We start from the raw sequence: 18025 nt of genomic DNA on the forward strand, positions 1-18025 counted from the left end.
CCAGATTTGTTCAACTACAAATAAGGATTTGCAGTTGGATTTGCAGAGTTTCCCCTTACCCCTCGCCCTATTCAGGGGTATTATCAGAATGTTGAAAGCATCACAGGGTCTACCTGAGACAGCAGGGGAATGCCCTAGTCATACTACACACGAAAATTACAGCTGATATGGGCACTTTGCAAGCCCCCATTAGAGCTGCAATTATCCTCCTGGGAGTGAAGGAAAATTCCACCTGTTGATGTGGTCGGGTGGAAGAGGTGTTACCTTTGCTTGGTCCTTTCACGTCCCAGCATGCCTTGGAAAAGCATGAGGCAAATTGTGTACAATAACTCCCTTCAGTGCAGTGGTTGTTGGTCTCCACAGGGGCTGCTGTTTGTCACAGATTCTGTTCGTAATTTCTATGGATAGTTTTTCTAAGTGCAGCCGAGGGCAGAGCATGGAGGGGGGAAGATTTGATGGTCTTTGAATTTTGTCTCTGTTTTTTCGCAGACAATGTGATTCTGTTGGTTTCATCAAGCCATGACCTCCAGCTTATACTGGGGCTGTTTGCAGCCAAGTGTGAAGTGGTTTGGATTCGAATTAGCAAATCTGAGGCCAGGCATTAAAAGGGTGCAGTGCCCACTCCTACTCTGGTTTCAGAACGAGCTGTTTCCCCAGGTGGAAGCGGTTATGTATCTCAGTTACTGCTCACAAATGAAGGAAGAGTGAAGCAGAAGATTGAGAGGCTTGACAGGGACGTGGATGCTACACTAGTCTGTTGTGGTGAATAGAGCTGTTCATGAAAGTGAATCAAGATTGATCAAGATTAATCTCTATTCCTACCATCCCTCGTTGTCACAAGATCTTGGTAGTGACCGCAAGAATAAAGATTATGGAAGGGAGTGGCAGAAATGGGGATCCCCTAAAGGGTATGTGCGCTTTGGTCATTTAGGAGGGGCTCACAGTAAAACTGCTACTCCTTAACTTTAAAAGGAGCCAGTTGAAGTGGTTTGGGCATCTGACCAGGATGCCTTTTAGGTGAAGTGATCTGGGTATGTACTGGAGGGCCCAGAAGACTCAGGACCCCCTTCAAAAGATGCTAAATAAGATGTTGAATAATAATGTGGATTATAGTTGGGATAAAGGCTGTAAGTTGTATTAAAACAATGCATAGATTTTAATTTTACAAAATATGTAAATAAATTGTAACTCTACAAAAATAGTAATCATATTTTGTTCTTTAGATGACATTAACTACACAATTCACAAAGCTGTGAGTAGAAATAAGGTTTGCTACTATTATTAGTATTAGTACCAAAAGTATTATTATTTCTCTATAATAACAGCAGACAAAAATTGCAAACCTAAAAAACAAATGTAAACACTTATTTATAAAACATGATGCAAATTGATACTTTTTCTTTTTCATCATTGATGACAGAATTATTTAGCTGGTTGAATTGTCAGTAGTGTCCAAGAATACACACCTGTAGGTTTGGATCCTCTTCATGTTGAAGGTGAGCTTCCTCTGCTGCCTCTACCAGCCTCTACAGGAGTAGAGAAGATAAGAGAAATAGAAAAGCTTGAGTAAAGAAGTGAATTGATTAGTGGGTCAAAAATAATAGGCGGAGAAAAAAGCTTTACGACCAGCTTTAAAAGCACCCTTAGCACTTAGGCTACACTAAAACCCCTCAGGAAACGCACAAATACACACACACAGATAGAAGACAGACATTTGGCGATCTCGTGAAAAGAGCCTATTTTCCTTAATGGTTCAGCGTTAGAAGTAATGACCGCCTTAGGTTCTTTGGACACTGTGACAACAAACTCCTTCATCAGTTCATGCTGTTTTACACATGCACTTTTTCGCTCATAAACTCCACAACAACAACAACATGTGATGACACACGAACACACACATACACTCCATTATCGCCCTCTTGCTGTTACCGTCTGCTGTGCGTGCCTCTATGTGGGTGAGGGTATATCTGTGCCTTCTTTCACCCTATCTAATGAGAATAATCATCCTTCAGAAGCAGACAAGCTGATGCTACTGTTTGCAAATGAAAGACAATCATGGAAAATTAACAATTTTAAGAGATGGAGTTTATCATATAAAGCAGAAAAAGTAAGAGGCCCCCTTCTATCCAATTAACAGTTTCAGCACTACTGAATGTAGAGTCACTACAGAAATGTTCATTCTTTCTTTTGTTTTTGTGGTAGCATAAAATTGTTAAATGCATAAAATTGTCATTTTTGCATTATCCAATTTGTCCATTTGTGCTCAGAGCTTACAAAGTCAAAACATTTAACTTAAGACAGTTTATCCACTTTGTCTCATCCTGGACGGTGGTTCTGACACTCACAGTCCTTGGCTTCCTTCTTTCTGATCATACAGTCTCAAGATGGTGGATTTGGGGTAAAACTCTCCATGGATGGTCAGAAGCTTTCTTTTTCTTCTGTCTCCTGCTTTGACCAGCTTATTATAGCAGTGGGTATCTGATTGCCAGCAAGGCGTAGGTGTTGATTGCCTGGATCTTGTTCTTCCCATTCAGCTGACTTCTCAGGAGTTGCCTTATTCTCTGCAGTATTTGGTGGTTGCAGCTTTCCTAGTGGTTCCCATTTGCCTGTGGGATTCCCAGGTACTTGTAGCTGTCCTCGATGTCTGCAACGTTGCCTTCTGGTAGTTCGACCCCCTCAGTTCTGACTACCTTCCCTCTCTTTGTTACCATCCAACTACACTTCTCCGATGTCATTTCTGTTGACACTTAGTGGTGTGGATCAGTGAAGTCTCGTTCGCTCCTGGCATGTAGAGTAGGTGGCTGACAATTGCTCCATTCCGTAGTCGGTATCTGTATCTTGTCAGTGAGTCTTGTCTTCTCACTGAGAGGGTTTAGGCCTATGTAGAACAGCAGTAGGGACAGAGCATCTCCTTGGTAAATCCCGCACTTGATGGTGATTTGTGCTGTTGGCTTGAAGTTGGCCTGTAGTGCTTTTTTCCATATCCCCATCAAATTCCTGATGAACCTGTTGATCTTGTATAGTTCTAGGCTTCCAGGATGCATGTGTCTCAGGCTTTCTTGTAGTCAATCCAAGAAGTTTGGAACCACCAGGACTCTCGGCCAATCTGAGTGATCAGGGTAGAAAGGCCTTAATCAAAAAAGTGACCAATACCCTAAAGGCCACTCTGACAGAGCTCCAGTATTGCTCGTGGAGAAAGGAGAACCTTCCAGAAGGAAAACTATTTCTGCATTACTCCACCAATTTGGCCTGTATCGTAGAGTAGTCAGTAGAAGCCACTCTAGTAAACATCACCTGAAGGACTCTCAGAATATGAAAGACAAAATTCCCTGGTCTGATGACGCATTGGCCAAATGATGAGTTACCCACTCATCATTTGGCCAATGCTGTCCCCACAGTGAAGCATGGTGGTGGCAGCATCATGCACTCTGGAAGTCCGACTACGCAAAGGTTCATTTTCCAACCGGACAATGACTCTAAGCACGCAGTCATGATAAAAATGGAGTGATTTCAGGACCACTCTGGGCCTAGCTAATCCCCAGACTTGAACCCAATTAAACATCTCTGGAGAGATCTGCCAGTAATGCTGCCCATGCAACGTGATGGAGCAAGAGCCAATTTACAAAGAAAAACGGGAGAAACTGCACAAAAACAGGTGTGCCAAGCTTACAGCCTTATACTCAAAAAGACTTGAGGCTGTGCTGCCAAAGGTGCTTCAAATAATTGCTAAGCAAAGGCTGTGAATACTAATGCACATGTCTTTTAAAAAAAATAAATTTTGAAGACTTTTAAGCCTTTTTTTCTCTTTCTCATTATGGGATGTTGTGTGTGGAAATGTGAATTGAAAAACGGACTCTCCCCTTTGACCCTTTGTCCAAAGGCCAAGCAAATATTTTAACCCCACACCTTGTTAAGTGAAGTAGGCGTGTTGTGTTATTTTAATGTCTTTCAGAACACCAAACATTAACTAAAAAAATTCCAAGTCTTGCATTAAATTCACTTAACAGATAGTTTATAGATATAATGGTTTAAACCATAAGAAAACCTTAGTCAGCTGCTTTTTCTCCCCTTCGGTTGCCTGAATGGATCCATAAAACTGTCTCTGAATTGTCTTTAGCTGGGTCCACAAAATGTGAGTTGATGATTATATTTTTTGAGAATTAGCCATGCCTTAAAGCAGTTCAAAGTCCAAGGTGTTTGCCCTGCAGAGCCCAAATTCATAATTTTACTCAAAGGTTACTCATGTTTATCTTTGCTTTTGTTACAGTTTAACAGACAGAATAACGAGCATTTATGTAACTGCTGGTTATCAGATCATTAGCATGATAAATGCATGGCAAGAACTCCAAGTAATATTATACTCTGTCAGCACTCACTTGAATCACTCGGGTAAAACTAATATAATGTAATCACGTATAATTAAAGTTGCTGACCTGTCCAACTCTTACACCAGGGGCTTAGGTCCAGTAATGCCAGTGAACAACTCTTTTAACGTGTCCACATTTAGATAGCTCCAGTCATCGGTGTTAAAAATGGAAATTAACTGTTGAGAGGTCTTAACAGTTATTCTCACTAAGTAGTCTAACGATGGCTGAGAACTGAAGACAAAACTTTAAGGGCCTCTGGTGTTAGTCATGATGATTTAAGACATAACTGCGCCCTTACAGCCTTGATCCCTTACCAAGGAAGATTCTTAAGAAACTAAAAAAGTACCAATTGATAGCATATACTAGCTTTTTAAACAGGTGTAGTAGATCTGCTGATGTGTACAAAGTACTGGAGGAACAGTTTAAGAGAGAAAAAGATTCTCATGCATGTGCGCATTTTTTAAAAATGAGCACAATTTGGAGTAACCTTGTTTTTGGGGTGTTTTTTGTTCATTAAAATAAATATTGTGTTGTGAGGAGCTTTTAGAAGAATTCTCTCAGTATAAAGAAGCAGGACTAGAAACTGGCTTTTCAGGCCGAGAGCAGCAGGACTGACTCTCAGGAATCTCTATTCAACACACAAACACAGACACACACAGCAATGCTTCCTCGTACGTCTTTCTACTGATGCACATTGTAAGTTCTTATCGCAAGTAATTTCTCTCTTTCACAGCTGGTCCTGATGTCTATGAGTTTTAGTAATAGACTTCCATTTCACATTTCCATTCAAATGGCTTTACCAGTAAAACTCCTGCAATCAGCCAGCTTATTTCAGCCAGGCCATGTGCTGCTGCGCTAGTGTGTTGCGCTGCTGCGCTTGTGTGTGCAGGCAGACTGTCTTTGGAAGTGAACGCTGTAATCTAGAGTCCAACCAATCATTTTCTTCACCATAGCAACACACCTGGCCATTGCGTACTGTTGCATATCATTCTATGCTTCATTCTAGTTGGCTATTGATTATGTATACATGTGTTCAACCTTCTTTATGATCTCTGAGAGGCTGAGAGAGAGAAGCAAGGCAGAAAGGACCTGGATGTCTTCTTTCTGTGTGTGTGTGTGTGTGTGTGTGTGTGTGTGTGTGTGTGTGTGTGTGTGTGTGTGTGTGTGTGTGTGTGTGTGTGCAGGTACATTTGCTGAGAACTCGAGGAACAAACAAAGATAAGGACGGTGAAATAAAGGGAGGATGAAAGAGGAATGATAGAATAGCATTCTCTGAAGGTCTGATCACTTAGCCTCACACTCCCAACAAAATGTCAGCTGCTGCTTGCAAAAGCCATTGTCGATACAAACATACTTGTCAGCATTTGTGAGTGGGTAATGGTCTGTTTTTGTGCGTGCGTGTGAGTGTTAATCGTTTTCTCAGCTCACACCTTGAAGTATTAGCTCCTTGACCTATTCTGCTTCTTTTGCAAATGTCAGTCCTTAAACATGTGCAAGTATGCATGTACTATATGCGTCATGAGTCCATGAACTGTATGCATGTGTGTCCATGTATAGAGTTATAAGGTAACCTGAACTCCAATCAGAATTGAGCCTATTAATCTGGTTCAGACAAAAATTATTGGATTTAAGTGTTACAAAGCATTACATTTTCTCAAGGAATACATTAAGGAATATATGGCTTGTTGTAATTTCTGCTCTACTGCACTCTACCGAACATTTGAACACTTATTTTCTACCTCTGGTAATCAGTTCTGACATATTATTAATGCAGTTTAACTTACCAAGCAATAAGATGGGACTAAAAGCTCTAGGGGAAAAATAACTTGCATAGTAGCAGGGAGTCTCTCAATTGGAAAAACACATTAGAGATAAGTAGATACTCCTTACTCCTGTGAATTTCAATTCCCCCATATCACCAGGATGAACACTCCAGGTGGCGTGTTTATCTTTGTGTGCATGTTGCGTTGCTGTGGGCGTACACAAGGTAGCATGCTGTCTGATTGCGTGCGTTCGTGTGTGTCTCGCAAAAATTCAAATGAGCCTGCCATGTCTTTTTGTCAATAGATGGTCCTGCCAAAATGTATGATGCAGTTTAAAAAGAGAGGAAATTACTTTTCTTTTCAAACCATTCTGTCGAGGCTTTGCTTGGTATGAGATGACAGTAATAATTAAACTGACGCAGCAACAGCCTCTTTGAAAACACACGCCCTTATACGAGCACATTCGCTTTCACCGCTGCCAGAGTAAAAAGCTACATGTACAGTGCTAACAGGACCTGCTATGGTAACGGGACAGGGCTCTTAGTTACTAGAAAAGAAAAAATTCCCCCCAAAAACGATGGCATTTCTATTAAGAAAGATATCTGTTTTATTAAATGTAATTTGACAGTGTGCTTAGATTTACATGTTACATTTTAATTAAGATCTATTTAGATCGAGTGTCTTTAAGCTTGAGCGAAACCTTGCTTGTCTAATGGTTCCCAGATCTCTAACGTAAATAAGTGATGTCTTCCCACTGAATTAAACAAAAATTTCAACACTTTCCATCCCACCCACCTCCATCCGCCCCCTCTTTTTTCCTGACATTTGGACTCATCTACCCCCTTCCATTATCTGACATCGTGTGATTATGATTTGCCTAACAAAGGATTCAGTTTGTTTACACTTTCAAAAGTTCAGAAACGATCCCCCTCATTTAACTGTCAGCGTGATTGGCTTGTTGTTGTTCTTGCGCCGTGCTTGCTGTATTCCGAGTTTCCTGACGGATGAAGCCGCTGACCTTAGCAAATGCCTATCCATTATGAATGCAACACTAAAGCTGTGAAAGTTAGCTGTCATATATAGCTGAGCTATGCTAAGAGCCACAGTCAGAGAAGCAGAGGAAGGATGGATGGGGTGGTCACATACATTATTGACTGGTAACGGAAGTCTCTGACTTTTTTAAAGCAGTACATTAAGCCTTGCCTCAGGATGTTCCCTCCACCAAAAAAGGGAGGGCAGTGGCCTGAATCTGAATGCTCTCCAGAGGTAACAAAGAACAAGACCACATCAACTACAGCTCTAAATAGACTCACATAAAAAGCATTCCCTAAGGTCCTGTGTGCTGTTGCTTCAACACACATTTGTACTTCGGAGTACAACTTAACTTCCCATTTGTCCTGTAACCATCTTTGGAAGTTAGAAGTTATTGCAGAGATCTGTCCATAGAGTAGCAGAGTTGCTACCCAATAAAAGTTAAATATCAGGATCAGAACCTAAAATTATATCTATTTATCAGCCCTGTTTGAATTACATATTTTTCTCTAATATAATGGCAGGAATAGATAAAATTATAAATATGTCCACGTGATATAAACAAATAAAGTACGCTAAGCTAGTGCAGTTAAAAAACGTGCACATACATAGCTCTGTCTTGGATATAAAAGGAAATGCTAACTAAGCCTTGGCCTGCGAGTCCTTCGTGTCTTGTTTCTGCCATAGTCCTGAGCTCAGGTGAGAAAGCTTGGCTTGGGACGACCCGTCAATAGCACTAGGGACAGCAATTTTGTCAAACCAGCCAGGGAAGACTTGCAGAATCAACAAAATGGAAAAAGTGCCCTGTGACACTTCTTCTCCGTTTTTATAAGGCAAGCGACTGGAGCATGATGGAGAGACAGAAGGGAAACAAAATAAAAGGAAAAGTGAAAAATAGAGGGAATGACAGAGATGAAGGGACACGGCGTGTTTTGAAACATCAAGTCCCAATAATCAATAGCTCAGCAGTTCTGCTGACTGAAAGGGAATCTAAAGTGCAGCCCTGTTACCCGATCCCTGCACCACCTCACCCTGGTCTTTGTTTCGTGTTTCAGTTTCTTGCTTAGGCCAAACTTTTGACTCATCTTTTCTTCTTGGCATTCCCCTTAGCCATGCTCGCTGTATGCACGCTCATTTCATTGTTCAAGACATGAAATCCATTAATGATAATTTTTTTGGTGACAGGGAGGAGAAGGACATCCACTGGCCTGCCATGCCTCGTCATTAACAGTGATCACTCTCAACAGAAATGCATGATTGAAAATAATCTTAGACTGAAGATCAACAGTGAACGAAACAACGTAACAATGGCAAAAGTGCAGATAACTGTAGTGATCATTTAAGCTACATATATAATTAAAAACAGTAAAAACAAAAAAAGGTAGAACTTTCAACTGTTTTTAACTCAGGTCAATTAAACTCAGTATTATTTATAAAGTACCAATTCACAACAACAGTCACCTCAGGGCACTTTCTATTGCAACGTACAGATCCTACAGTAAGAAGGAAACAGGAAGAAGGCTTCAGCAGCATGCTCATTAGGAGTTTGATGCTAACAAGAATTTGTTTTGACACATGTCATATTTAGATTGCATTGCAAGACTTTTTCTTCTAACGGCAATCAACATTTGGTGTAATTTCACAATCATTTGTGACGTAGCATTCAGCTGATCATCACTTAAATATTTAAACTTATTTAGTTTTAGTTTTGTCAGTAATTTTCAATATTTTATTGCTTAGACCAGGTCATCACCCAGAGCACACTTTTCAACACGTTTACAACAATACACGAAAATGAGTATGTAAGGGCAAATTTTGGATTTTATAAATAAATCAATCCAAAAAAAATACCCGAAATTGGTGCATCATCAAAATCTACAGCTGCACTTTGAGTACATATGATGATTAGGGCTGCCACAAACGATTATTTTGATAGTCGACTAGTCACCGATTATTTTTGCGATTAGTCGACCAATCAGATCATCATCCATCCATCCATCCATCCATCTTCATCCGCTTATCCGAGGTCGGGTCGCGGGGGTAGCAGCCTAAGCAAAGAGGTCCAGACCTCCCTCTCCCCAGCCACCTCCTCCAGCTTGTCCGGGGGAATACCAAGGCGTTCCCAGGCCAGCCGAGAGATATAATCTCTCCAGCGTGTCCTGGGTCTGCCCCGGGGCCTCCTCCCGGTGGGACATGCCTGGAACACCTCGCCCAGGAGGCGCCCAGGGGGCATCCTTGCCAGATGCCCGAACCACCTCAGCTGGCTCCTTTCGATGTGGAGCAGCAGCTGCTCTACTCTACAGATCATCATCCATTGGACGTAAAACTACAGCTTATTGCACCAGCAGCATCTGCTCTTATATTTATTAAATTTTAATGAAATGTGCAGATTGTCTCGGTGAAGTTTAATAAACTCCTTGCTATCTAAAATATAACAGGACACCGGAGTAAATTCTTGAGCATCTCACACTTCTGATAATCAGCTGTCTGCTTGACGTTTATTCAGCTGTGTAAAAACTATAACTTTAATCTCAGACAAACCGATTTACTCAGGAACAAATAAAATACTAAAGAAAGCCAAACAATAACATTTGTAAGTTATCTAAGTGACTTATATATCATGTTTAACCTGAGTAGCGAAAGACGGCGGTGGGTTTGAAAACGATTTGCCGGGAGTCCGGTGTTCTCACGGCTCTAGTGAGCCCTGCCCCCGGCTAGCTATCGAGCTAGTGGGTAACAGGCGTCTCCGAAAACGTCGGAGCGCTTGTGAAAATATGCGGTGTCTTGATAAACTGAGCAGATATTTGAGGTTTACACAGCTACATTCTCGCCTGAAAATATGTTAAACATTTATTTTGTGACCCAGAAAGAATAATAAGAGTAATATTAAAACTAACTAGCTGCCGCCATTGTTGGAAACTGAGCAGGGCCCCAATGGGCCGCGCTATGAATTCTGGGATAGTTTGGGCCACGAAGTATACACCCGACCCATCCTTCAAATCTGGGGAAATGAAGGACGCATTTGTCGGCGTCTTCGGATTTGGACCGTCTTCGTCGTGTCACTGTAACGTAATCGGCCTACAAATGCGGCACAGGAGTTCAAGTTCAAGTTCAAGGTTCTTTATTTGTCACATGCATAGTTATACAAGTATAACACACAGTGAAATGTAGCCTGACACGCTCCTCGACTTGTGCAAAAATTGGGGGGGGGGGGGTGTAGAGGAAGAACATTATATATATATATATATATATATATATATATATATATATATATATATATATATATAGTATATACATACATATAGTATATACACTGGGTGAATGTGCAGTAGTAGCAGCAAGCAGGTGAATTCTGTACATTAATATGAATAGACATCTGACTATTTTACAGGATAGACAATATAAACATATTTAAAATTAAAGGAATTGAAATGTACATTGTGCCTTGGTTTAGTGTCTGGAAGAGTCCTGTCTCAGTCAATTATAGATAATGTGAGAGGGCGGGTGTGTGTGTTTAGGGCCCGGATGGCTTGGGGATAGAAGCTCCTCTTGAGTCTCTCTGTCCTTGCCCGGAAGATGCGGAACCTTCTACCAGATTGCAGAAGTTGGAACAGTTTGTTGCCAGGATGGGACGGGTCCTTCAGTATCTGCGCTGCTCTAGTCCAGCATCTCCTGGTGTAGGTGTCCTGAAGCGGGGGGAGAGCAATCCTGCAGCAGCGTTCTGCTGTACGGATCACTCTCTGGAGAGCTTTTTGGTCCTTCACACAGCTGTTCCCAAACCACGATGTCATGTTCTGTGTGAGGATGCTCTCCACAGCGCCTGTATAGAAAATCCTGAGGATCTTTGGAGAGACCCTGAACTTCCTCAGTTGTTGTAGGTGATACAGGCGCTGCCTAGCCTTTTTGGTCTGGACCTGAATGTGGGCAGCCCATGTCAGGTCTGAGGAGATGTGGACACCAAGATACTTGAAGGACTGCACCCTCTCCACTGGAGCTCCATTGATGATGATGGGCTTGTAGTCTCTGTGCTGACTCCTTCTGAAGTCCACCACCAGCTCCTTGGTCTTGCTGACGTTCAGCTGGAGGTGGTTGTCCTGGCACCACGATGCCAGATTCTTCACTTCATCCATGTAGGCCGCCTCATCGTTGTTGGAGATGGCACCCAACACCACTGTGTCGTCAGCAAACTTCACAATGGTGTTGGAGCCATGGGTGGCCACACAGTCTGAAGTGTAGAGGGAGTAGAGCAGTGGCGAGAGGACACATCCCTGAGGTGCTCCTGTGTTGATGGTGATGCTGTTGGAGAAGCACCTGCCCACCCTCACCACCTGAGTTCTGCCAGTGAGGAAGTCCAACACCCATGCACACAGACGGCTGTTAAGTCCCAGATCCCTCAGCTTTGTGAACAGTCTGCAGGGCACTATTGTGTTAAACGCTGAACTGTAATCAACAAACAGCATTCGCACATAGTTACCCTGTTTCTTGTCCACGTGGCTGAGAGTGGTGTGTAGGACGTGGGCGATGGCATCCTCTGTGGATCTGTTGGATCTGTAGGCGAACTGCAGCGGATCTGTGGTGTCTGGGATGGAGGAGGAGATGATGTTCTTCAGCAGCCTCTCAAACACCTTCATCCTGGTCGTGCACTGAGAGACTGTGCAGTGGAACTCACTGATGTCTTCACAGACATCTTCAACATATCACTCATCCAGGCTGTCGTCCCCACATGTTTTAAAGCCACCACAATCATTCCGGTTCCAAAAAAGTCATCTCCCTCCTGCTTTAATGACTACCGTCCTGTTGCACTTACTCCCATCCTGATGAAGTGCTTCGAACGACTAGTCATGCAGCACATCAAGACTGTCCTGCCCCCCTCCCTGGACCCCTTCCAGTTTGCGTATCGGCCCAATCGCTCAACCGATGATGCCATCTCCACTGCACTCCACTCAGCACTCACACACCTGGACAAAAAAGATTCATATGTTCGAATGCTGTTCATAGACTTCAGTTCAGCATTCAACACTATAATCCCCCAACAGCTCATTCAAAAACTGGTCCAGCTGGGGCTCAACACCTCACTGTGCAACTGGCTGTTGGATTTCCTCACCGGAAGACCTCAAGCAGTACGGGTCGGCAGTAATACATCCAGCACCATCATTTTAAACACGGGGGCCCCGCAGGGATGTGTGCTGAGCCCCCTCCTCTTCACTCTGCTGACCCATGACTGCACTCCATCACACAGCTCCAACCTCTTCATCAAGTTTGCGGACGACACAACGGTGGTGGGTCTCATTAGCAACAGGGATGAGACCGACTACAGAAGTGAGGTGAGACGCCTGGCCACGTGGTGTGCTGACAACAATCTCTCTCTGAATGTGGAGAAGACGAAGGAGATTGTTGTGGACTTCAGGAGAATGCACACCCAACATGCTCCTCTGACCATTGACGGAGCGTCTGTGGAGAGAGTGAGCAGCACCAAGTTCTTGGGTGTGCACATCACAGAGGATCTCTCCTGGACGTACAACACCACAGCACTGGCCAAGAAATCACAGCAGCGTCTCTTCTTTCTCCGTAAACTAAGAAGAGCAGGAGCACCAGCCCCCATCATGTACACTTTCTACAGAGGCACCATCGAGAGCATCCTGTCGAGCTGCATCACTGTGTGGTTTGGAGCCTGCAATGCGTCCTGTCATAGAACCCTCCAACGCATAGTGAGAGCTGCAGAGAGGATCATTGGTGTCTCTCTCCCCTCCCTCCAGGACATTTACAGCACCCGTCTCACTAAAAAAGCCCTTTGCATAGCGGCTGATCCCACGCACCCAATGCAAAGCTTCTTCAAGCTGCTGCCGTCAGGGAGGAGACTGCGGAGTCTCCAGGCCAGGACCAGCAGACTGAAGGACAGCTTCATCCATCAGGCTGTCAGGAAGCTAAACTCCCTCCCGATTCTGCCCCCCTCTCCCCTCTTCTCCACCACGGTCTCACTGAACTCTGTCACACACACACACACACTCACTCTCTGACGCACTCACTGGCCTGCTCCAGTCACTTTGTGGAGCATTGGACTGCTTAAGCATTGGACCTCATAAGCCTTTGTTGTTACACTATCTCTTACCGTACACTACTAAATCCCCATTTGCACTATTTGCCTATTTTGCACCACTATGCCTTCTTACTTGAATATTGTATATTGTATATTGCATAGCTTTTTTTGTTATACGTAAAATTGTATTGTATTTATTTAAATTTATTTAAATTTTTACTTTTTAATTATTTTATTTGCATTTTTCTAATCACTAGGGTTTGAGAGTAACGCAATTTCTATTCTGTGTATGTCCTGTACATGTGGCAGAATTGACAAATAAAGTTGACTTGACTTGACTTGATTACTACCGAGGTCAGTGCAACTGGCCGGTAATCGTTCAGGGATGAGGGGTTGCTGTTCTTGGGCACAGGGATGATGGTGGATCTTTTGAAGCATGTGGGGACCACAGACTTCGCCAGGGACTCGTTGAAGATGTAAGTGAACACACCTGCTAGCTGGTCAGCACAGCAGCGCAGCAGACGGCCGGTGATGCCGTCTGGCCCCGCCGCTTTCCTTGTGTTCACTCTCCTCAGTGCCGCTCGGACGTCATGCTCCGCGATGCTGGTCACCGGTCTCTCACTGATGACGTCACTGTCCTCGGTAATCAGGCGGTAGATAGCATTAGCCGCCTGGCTAACCTCGAAACGGGCGTAGAACCGATTCAGCTCGTGAATGCAGAGTCGGCGTTGATCGGCGCAGTGTCCCTGGCTTTGTAGTCCGTAATGGTGCGTAGTCCGTGCCACATACTCCGTGTGTCGCCCTGGTGGAAGCGGGACTCCACACGTTCCCGGTACCTGCGTTTGGCATCTCTCACCGCGCGCCGCACGCCGTATGATGCCGCTTTGTAGGCGCTCATATCGCCAGTGGCGAGACCTGCGTTGTAGGAGGCGGTCCTGGCGTTCCTGGAGGATGCGGTTCCTGAATTTGTACACAGCTACGATACCGGACACAGCTTCTTCTTCTTCGGGGTTTAACGGCAGCTGGCATCCTTGTACATGCAGTGCTGCCATCTTCTGTTTCAGTCCGTTATTACTAGAGATGGCACGATACCACTTTTTTATGTCCGATACCGATACCGATATCATAGATTTGGATATCTGCCGATACCGATATGAATCCGATATAGTGTTTTTTAATCAACAAAACTGGTTTTTAAATATCTTGCTGCATTTTGTATAAGTTCATACTCAAGTTTAAAACAACAACTACACTAAAGCTATTCTGTTATACCTGTATGCAAAAAAAAATATTTCATAGTTCAGCAATACTGATCAATCTAATAAACTTAAACCTACACCATCCTCCCTATTCTGGTATTTTAAAGAGTACTTAGCATAAATATTAAGCAACCTAACTAATAGGGTTCCAACTCCCAGCAACAACAAAAATAAATAAATAAAAAATAGGGAACCACCCCTCACACTCCACCTCATGATGCTTAATCGACGTAATCAACCTTAATTTGATGCAGTGTGAAAAAAAATGCACAGAAATCAATTATTTTTCAAGAAATATTAAATAGATTCAACATCTTTCTTCAACAAAATTGCAGACTGCACAGATGGTACCTTCCCAAAGGAAAAAGTACTATAGCTTACTAGGGTATATATATTAGACTTAATAGTTACTATATACAGTAATTGACTTCTATTCATTTTACATCAAATTAAAACTTTGGGTGTCAGATAATTATTTATTAAAAGCTCGACATTTTAAATGAGAATAAGAAAGAAAAGTATGTCTTTGTGCCCCCTTTTCCCTGTTAATGCCCTATCGGCCCCCCTGGCTAAACTTTGCTAGATCCGCCCCTGCACAGTTACCAGCCGTCAGCTACGTAGAAAAAGATCCTCGAGTAGAAAGTAATATTAAATACATTGTAACAACAGCTGATCAAGCTTAAACGTGCTGCTGTTGTTCAGCCGCTGGTTTCCTCTTTCTGGTGCAAAGTGGGCCAAAAACAAAGAAGAGAGACGGACTCGCGACAGAAAAGCCGATCAGCTGATCGTTAAGCAGTTTCATGATTGAAGTAGCAGCCGGAGAGGCAGTCGCTTGTTAAGCTTAACGCAGGAATGCTTTACAAACATTCAGAGATGGACTTACACACTTGCTTTACTTCTCTCGGGGATAACTTTGTCGGAGATGAAATGCCGGGTTGCTAGCGAAGCTCCACATGCTATCCAGACCACCGACAGGTCCCGCATGCCACAGCCGCTCTATCACGTGATGCATACTGCTCCGACGTGCTAACGTTCTGAGGCGAGTTACGGAGTGTTGCAAGTTTTGTGAGGTGCTTTCGTGATATTTAATGGATCGGATTACATTTTTTTATTTTTCTCCGATATCCGATCCAGTAATTTAGGTCAGTATCGGACCGATACCGATACGTAATATCGGATCGGTCCATCTCTAGTTATTACACTCTTAAATCCTACTACTTATTCCTGCGTCTTTTGGGATCTTACAAAGCTTCAAACAATGCGTCCACTATGACATTAGTCATCGACGTAATCGTGACTAGTCGACTAATCGTGGCAGCCCTAATGATGATAGATATTTCTTTGCCATCAAGAGAGCAGGAAATTATGATTTGCTAAGCAAATAATTAGGCAGACATATGATGAAAGGTTCATCTGTGTGAACCCCAAGTGAAAGTGTTTAAGTGTTAGCATCAGTTATGACCAGTTTTCCATACAGTTAGTATAAAATATACATTAATTGGTTATTAACTGTTAGGTGATGATCGAATGATTTTACTCATCTTAGAATATAACATATATTGTTGTCATTGTCCTTATTTATTTAAATAATCGGTTACATTTCTTTAAAAAAAATGTGAGTATTAAGTCTCACCTGTTGGGAAAAACATTTTAAATCAAATTATTTCCCGCAGAGGATGAGAAATGCTAACTTCAACATTAACATTCAAAGTACATTTCAGCAATAAGAAAATTAGATATCATAGGAGGTTTTACTGGCTGAGAAATTTCACTTCCAATCCCATGTTTGCCTTTTATTTTTAGCCTACAACATTGCAAACGTTCTGTACTCTGCACTAGTAATCAGGATGAGGACTTCAGAGGCAGAGTTGCCACAGGTAAATGATATCAGCAGGTACAGAGCAGAGACCGAATGCCATTACAGGAGAAACAGCCCTAGCAGCGAGGCATCCACTCTGCTTTGAAGTGCATTTGTCACATGAAACACAGCCATGCTTGACTTCAAAGGGGGCATTACAATAGCTCCACGCCTTTCAACTTTGATAACAACGTGTTCGCTGTTTCTTTAACCGTCTGCTGTTGCCACCATTTTCAGTCTGAAGACGAGCATTTTTTGTTTTATTGTTTTTTTTCTGGAGCGACAGAAATAGGAGAGGAATTGCGGTCTGCGAGACAATGATAATATCCAACTTCCACAGGAACTGATGAAGGTAACAGCAATTAAAAATAACAATGGCGGGCTAACATGCAAGCCACGCAAGTGTCTGTGGATTTACAGCACATACAAAAGCTAGACACGCAGACATGCAGTACATAATGTCCTTTAAAGTCTACATCGAAGAACTGTTTGATTGCCCTTTTTGTTTGTTGTATATTAGTGCAATTAAATCTGCCAAAGCAACTACAAGAACGAACTGCTCCCACCAGGTTTTGTTAAATCAGTGCAAATATGAGAGGAGAAAGAAAGTAGACACCAATGCCATAAAACAGCAATTCAAGAACACACAGTTCTACATACATTACTGTGTAAAAGGTTTCACCTGCCATAGAAGAAAGATCATGCAGTAATGACAGCCATGCTGGGTTCCTACTTCACTCGCCAAGATGCCTGCTTTGAAAATGTTGAGTAATTTAGGTTACATTTAAAATAATATTTCAGTACCCAAATTAAAAAAAATATTTTGAAAATTAGGAACAAAATTACCGGAAAAACGATCTCTCTAAGGCGCATTTAAAGCCAAATGAAATCAATGCTCATACACATGCTTTTACAGGTGCACGCTTTCACAGCAACAGACGCTGTTGTCTCTCAGCAGGTGGCGGTGAGCGATAAAGAGGGGAAATCGACGTGGAGACGAGGAGATAAAACCACGTTGACGGACAGGGCAGAGCACCTGCACGGAAATTGAATCGCTGAAGCGCCACATATACTTTAGTAAAAAGCAGAGACGTGGGAAGAGGCGGAGCAGAGAAGGGAGAGACAGACAAAGGAGAGAGGGATGGCTTAAGGACAGCTGTGGGAGTGCACGCTAGGCCAGACAGATGAGAGCTCTGGTAATAAAGAGAAAATGGAGCAAGATGGGAAAGAAGAAGGAAAAAAGGACTCATCGATGCGTCCATTATATGGCTGAAACAAACAATTCATCACGAGGCCAAGACCAAAAGGAGGTGAAATGAAATCGTGGCTAACAAAGGTTAAATTTACACCTTATTTTCCCACACGCAAATGCTTCTTTCAAATGATTTTCTCTAACATTTCTATCTCTCTTCCTCTCAACAACTTGTTCCCTGTCTAAAAACGTACCGGGCACCCCGTGACCTTCACATCGATCCCCACAACTTTTACTTCATACAGATACAAACACACAAACTCCCACAAAGCCTACTGAGATGCACAATTGTCAGGCATCCAGCATCCAGACAGGGACTTTCAAGAAGCCATTAACTGGCTGAACCTCATGTCTCCGTGGATTTTACAGAATCCCAAGGAAGCACACAGACATCTAATCTCTCGGTCATAAAATACAATTATGTAAGCTTAATCTTCATGTGGAGCACATGGCATTT

General features: G+C 42.8%; 1 protein-coding gene across 3 annotated transcripts in view; it reads right to left on the reverse strand.

The window, feature by feature from the left end:
* cacna2d3a (calcium channel, voltage-dependent, alpha 2/delta subunit 3a) overlaps window positions 1-18025 on the reverse strand; it is a 130298-nt gene that overhangs the window by 80630 nt on the left and 31643 nt on the right. For all 3 annotated transcript variants that reach the window (XM_076877974.1, XM_076877973.1, XM_076877972.1), the window contains exon 4: window positions 1467-1526. In XM_076877974.1, the coding sequence (XP_076734089.1) occupies window positions 1467-1526 (60 nt within the window). The remainder of the gene's footprint in view (window positions 1-1466; window positions 1527-18025) is intronic.

Source organism: Maylandia zebra, linkage group LG20 (assembly GCF_041146795.1).
Source record: "Maylandia zebra isolate NMK-2024a linkage group LG20, Mzebra_GT3a, whole genome shotgun sequence".
Classification (NCBI taxonomy): domain Eukaryota; kingdom Metazoa; phylum Chordata; class Actinopteri; order Cichliformes; family Cichlidae; genus Maylandia; species Maylandia zebra.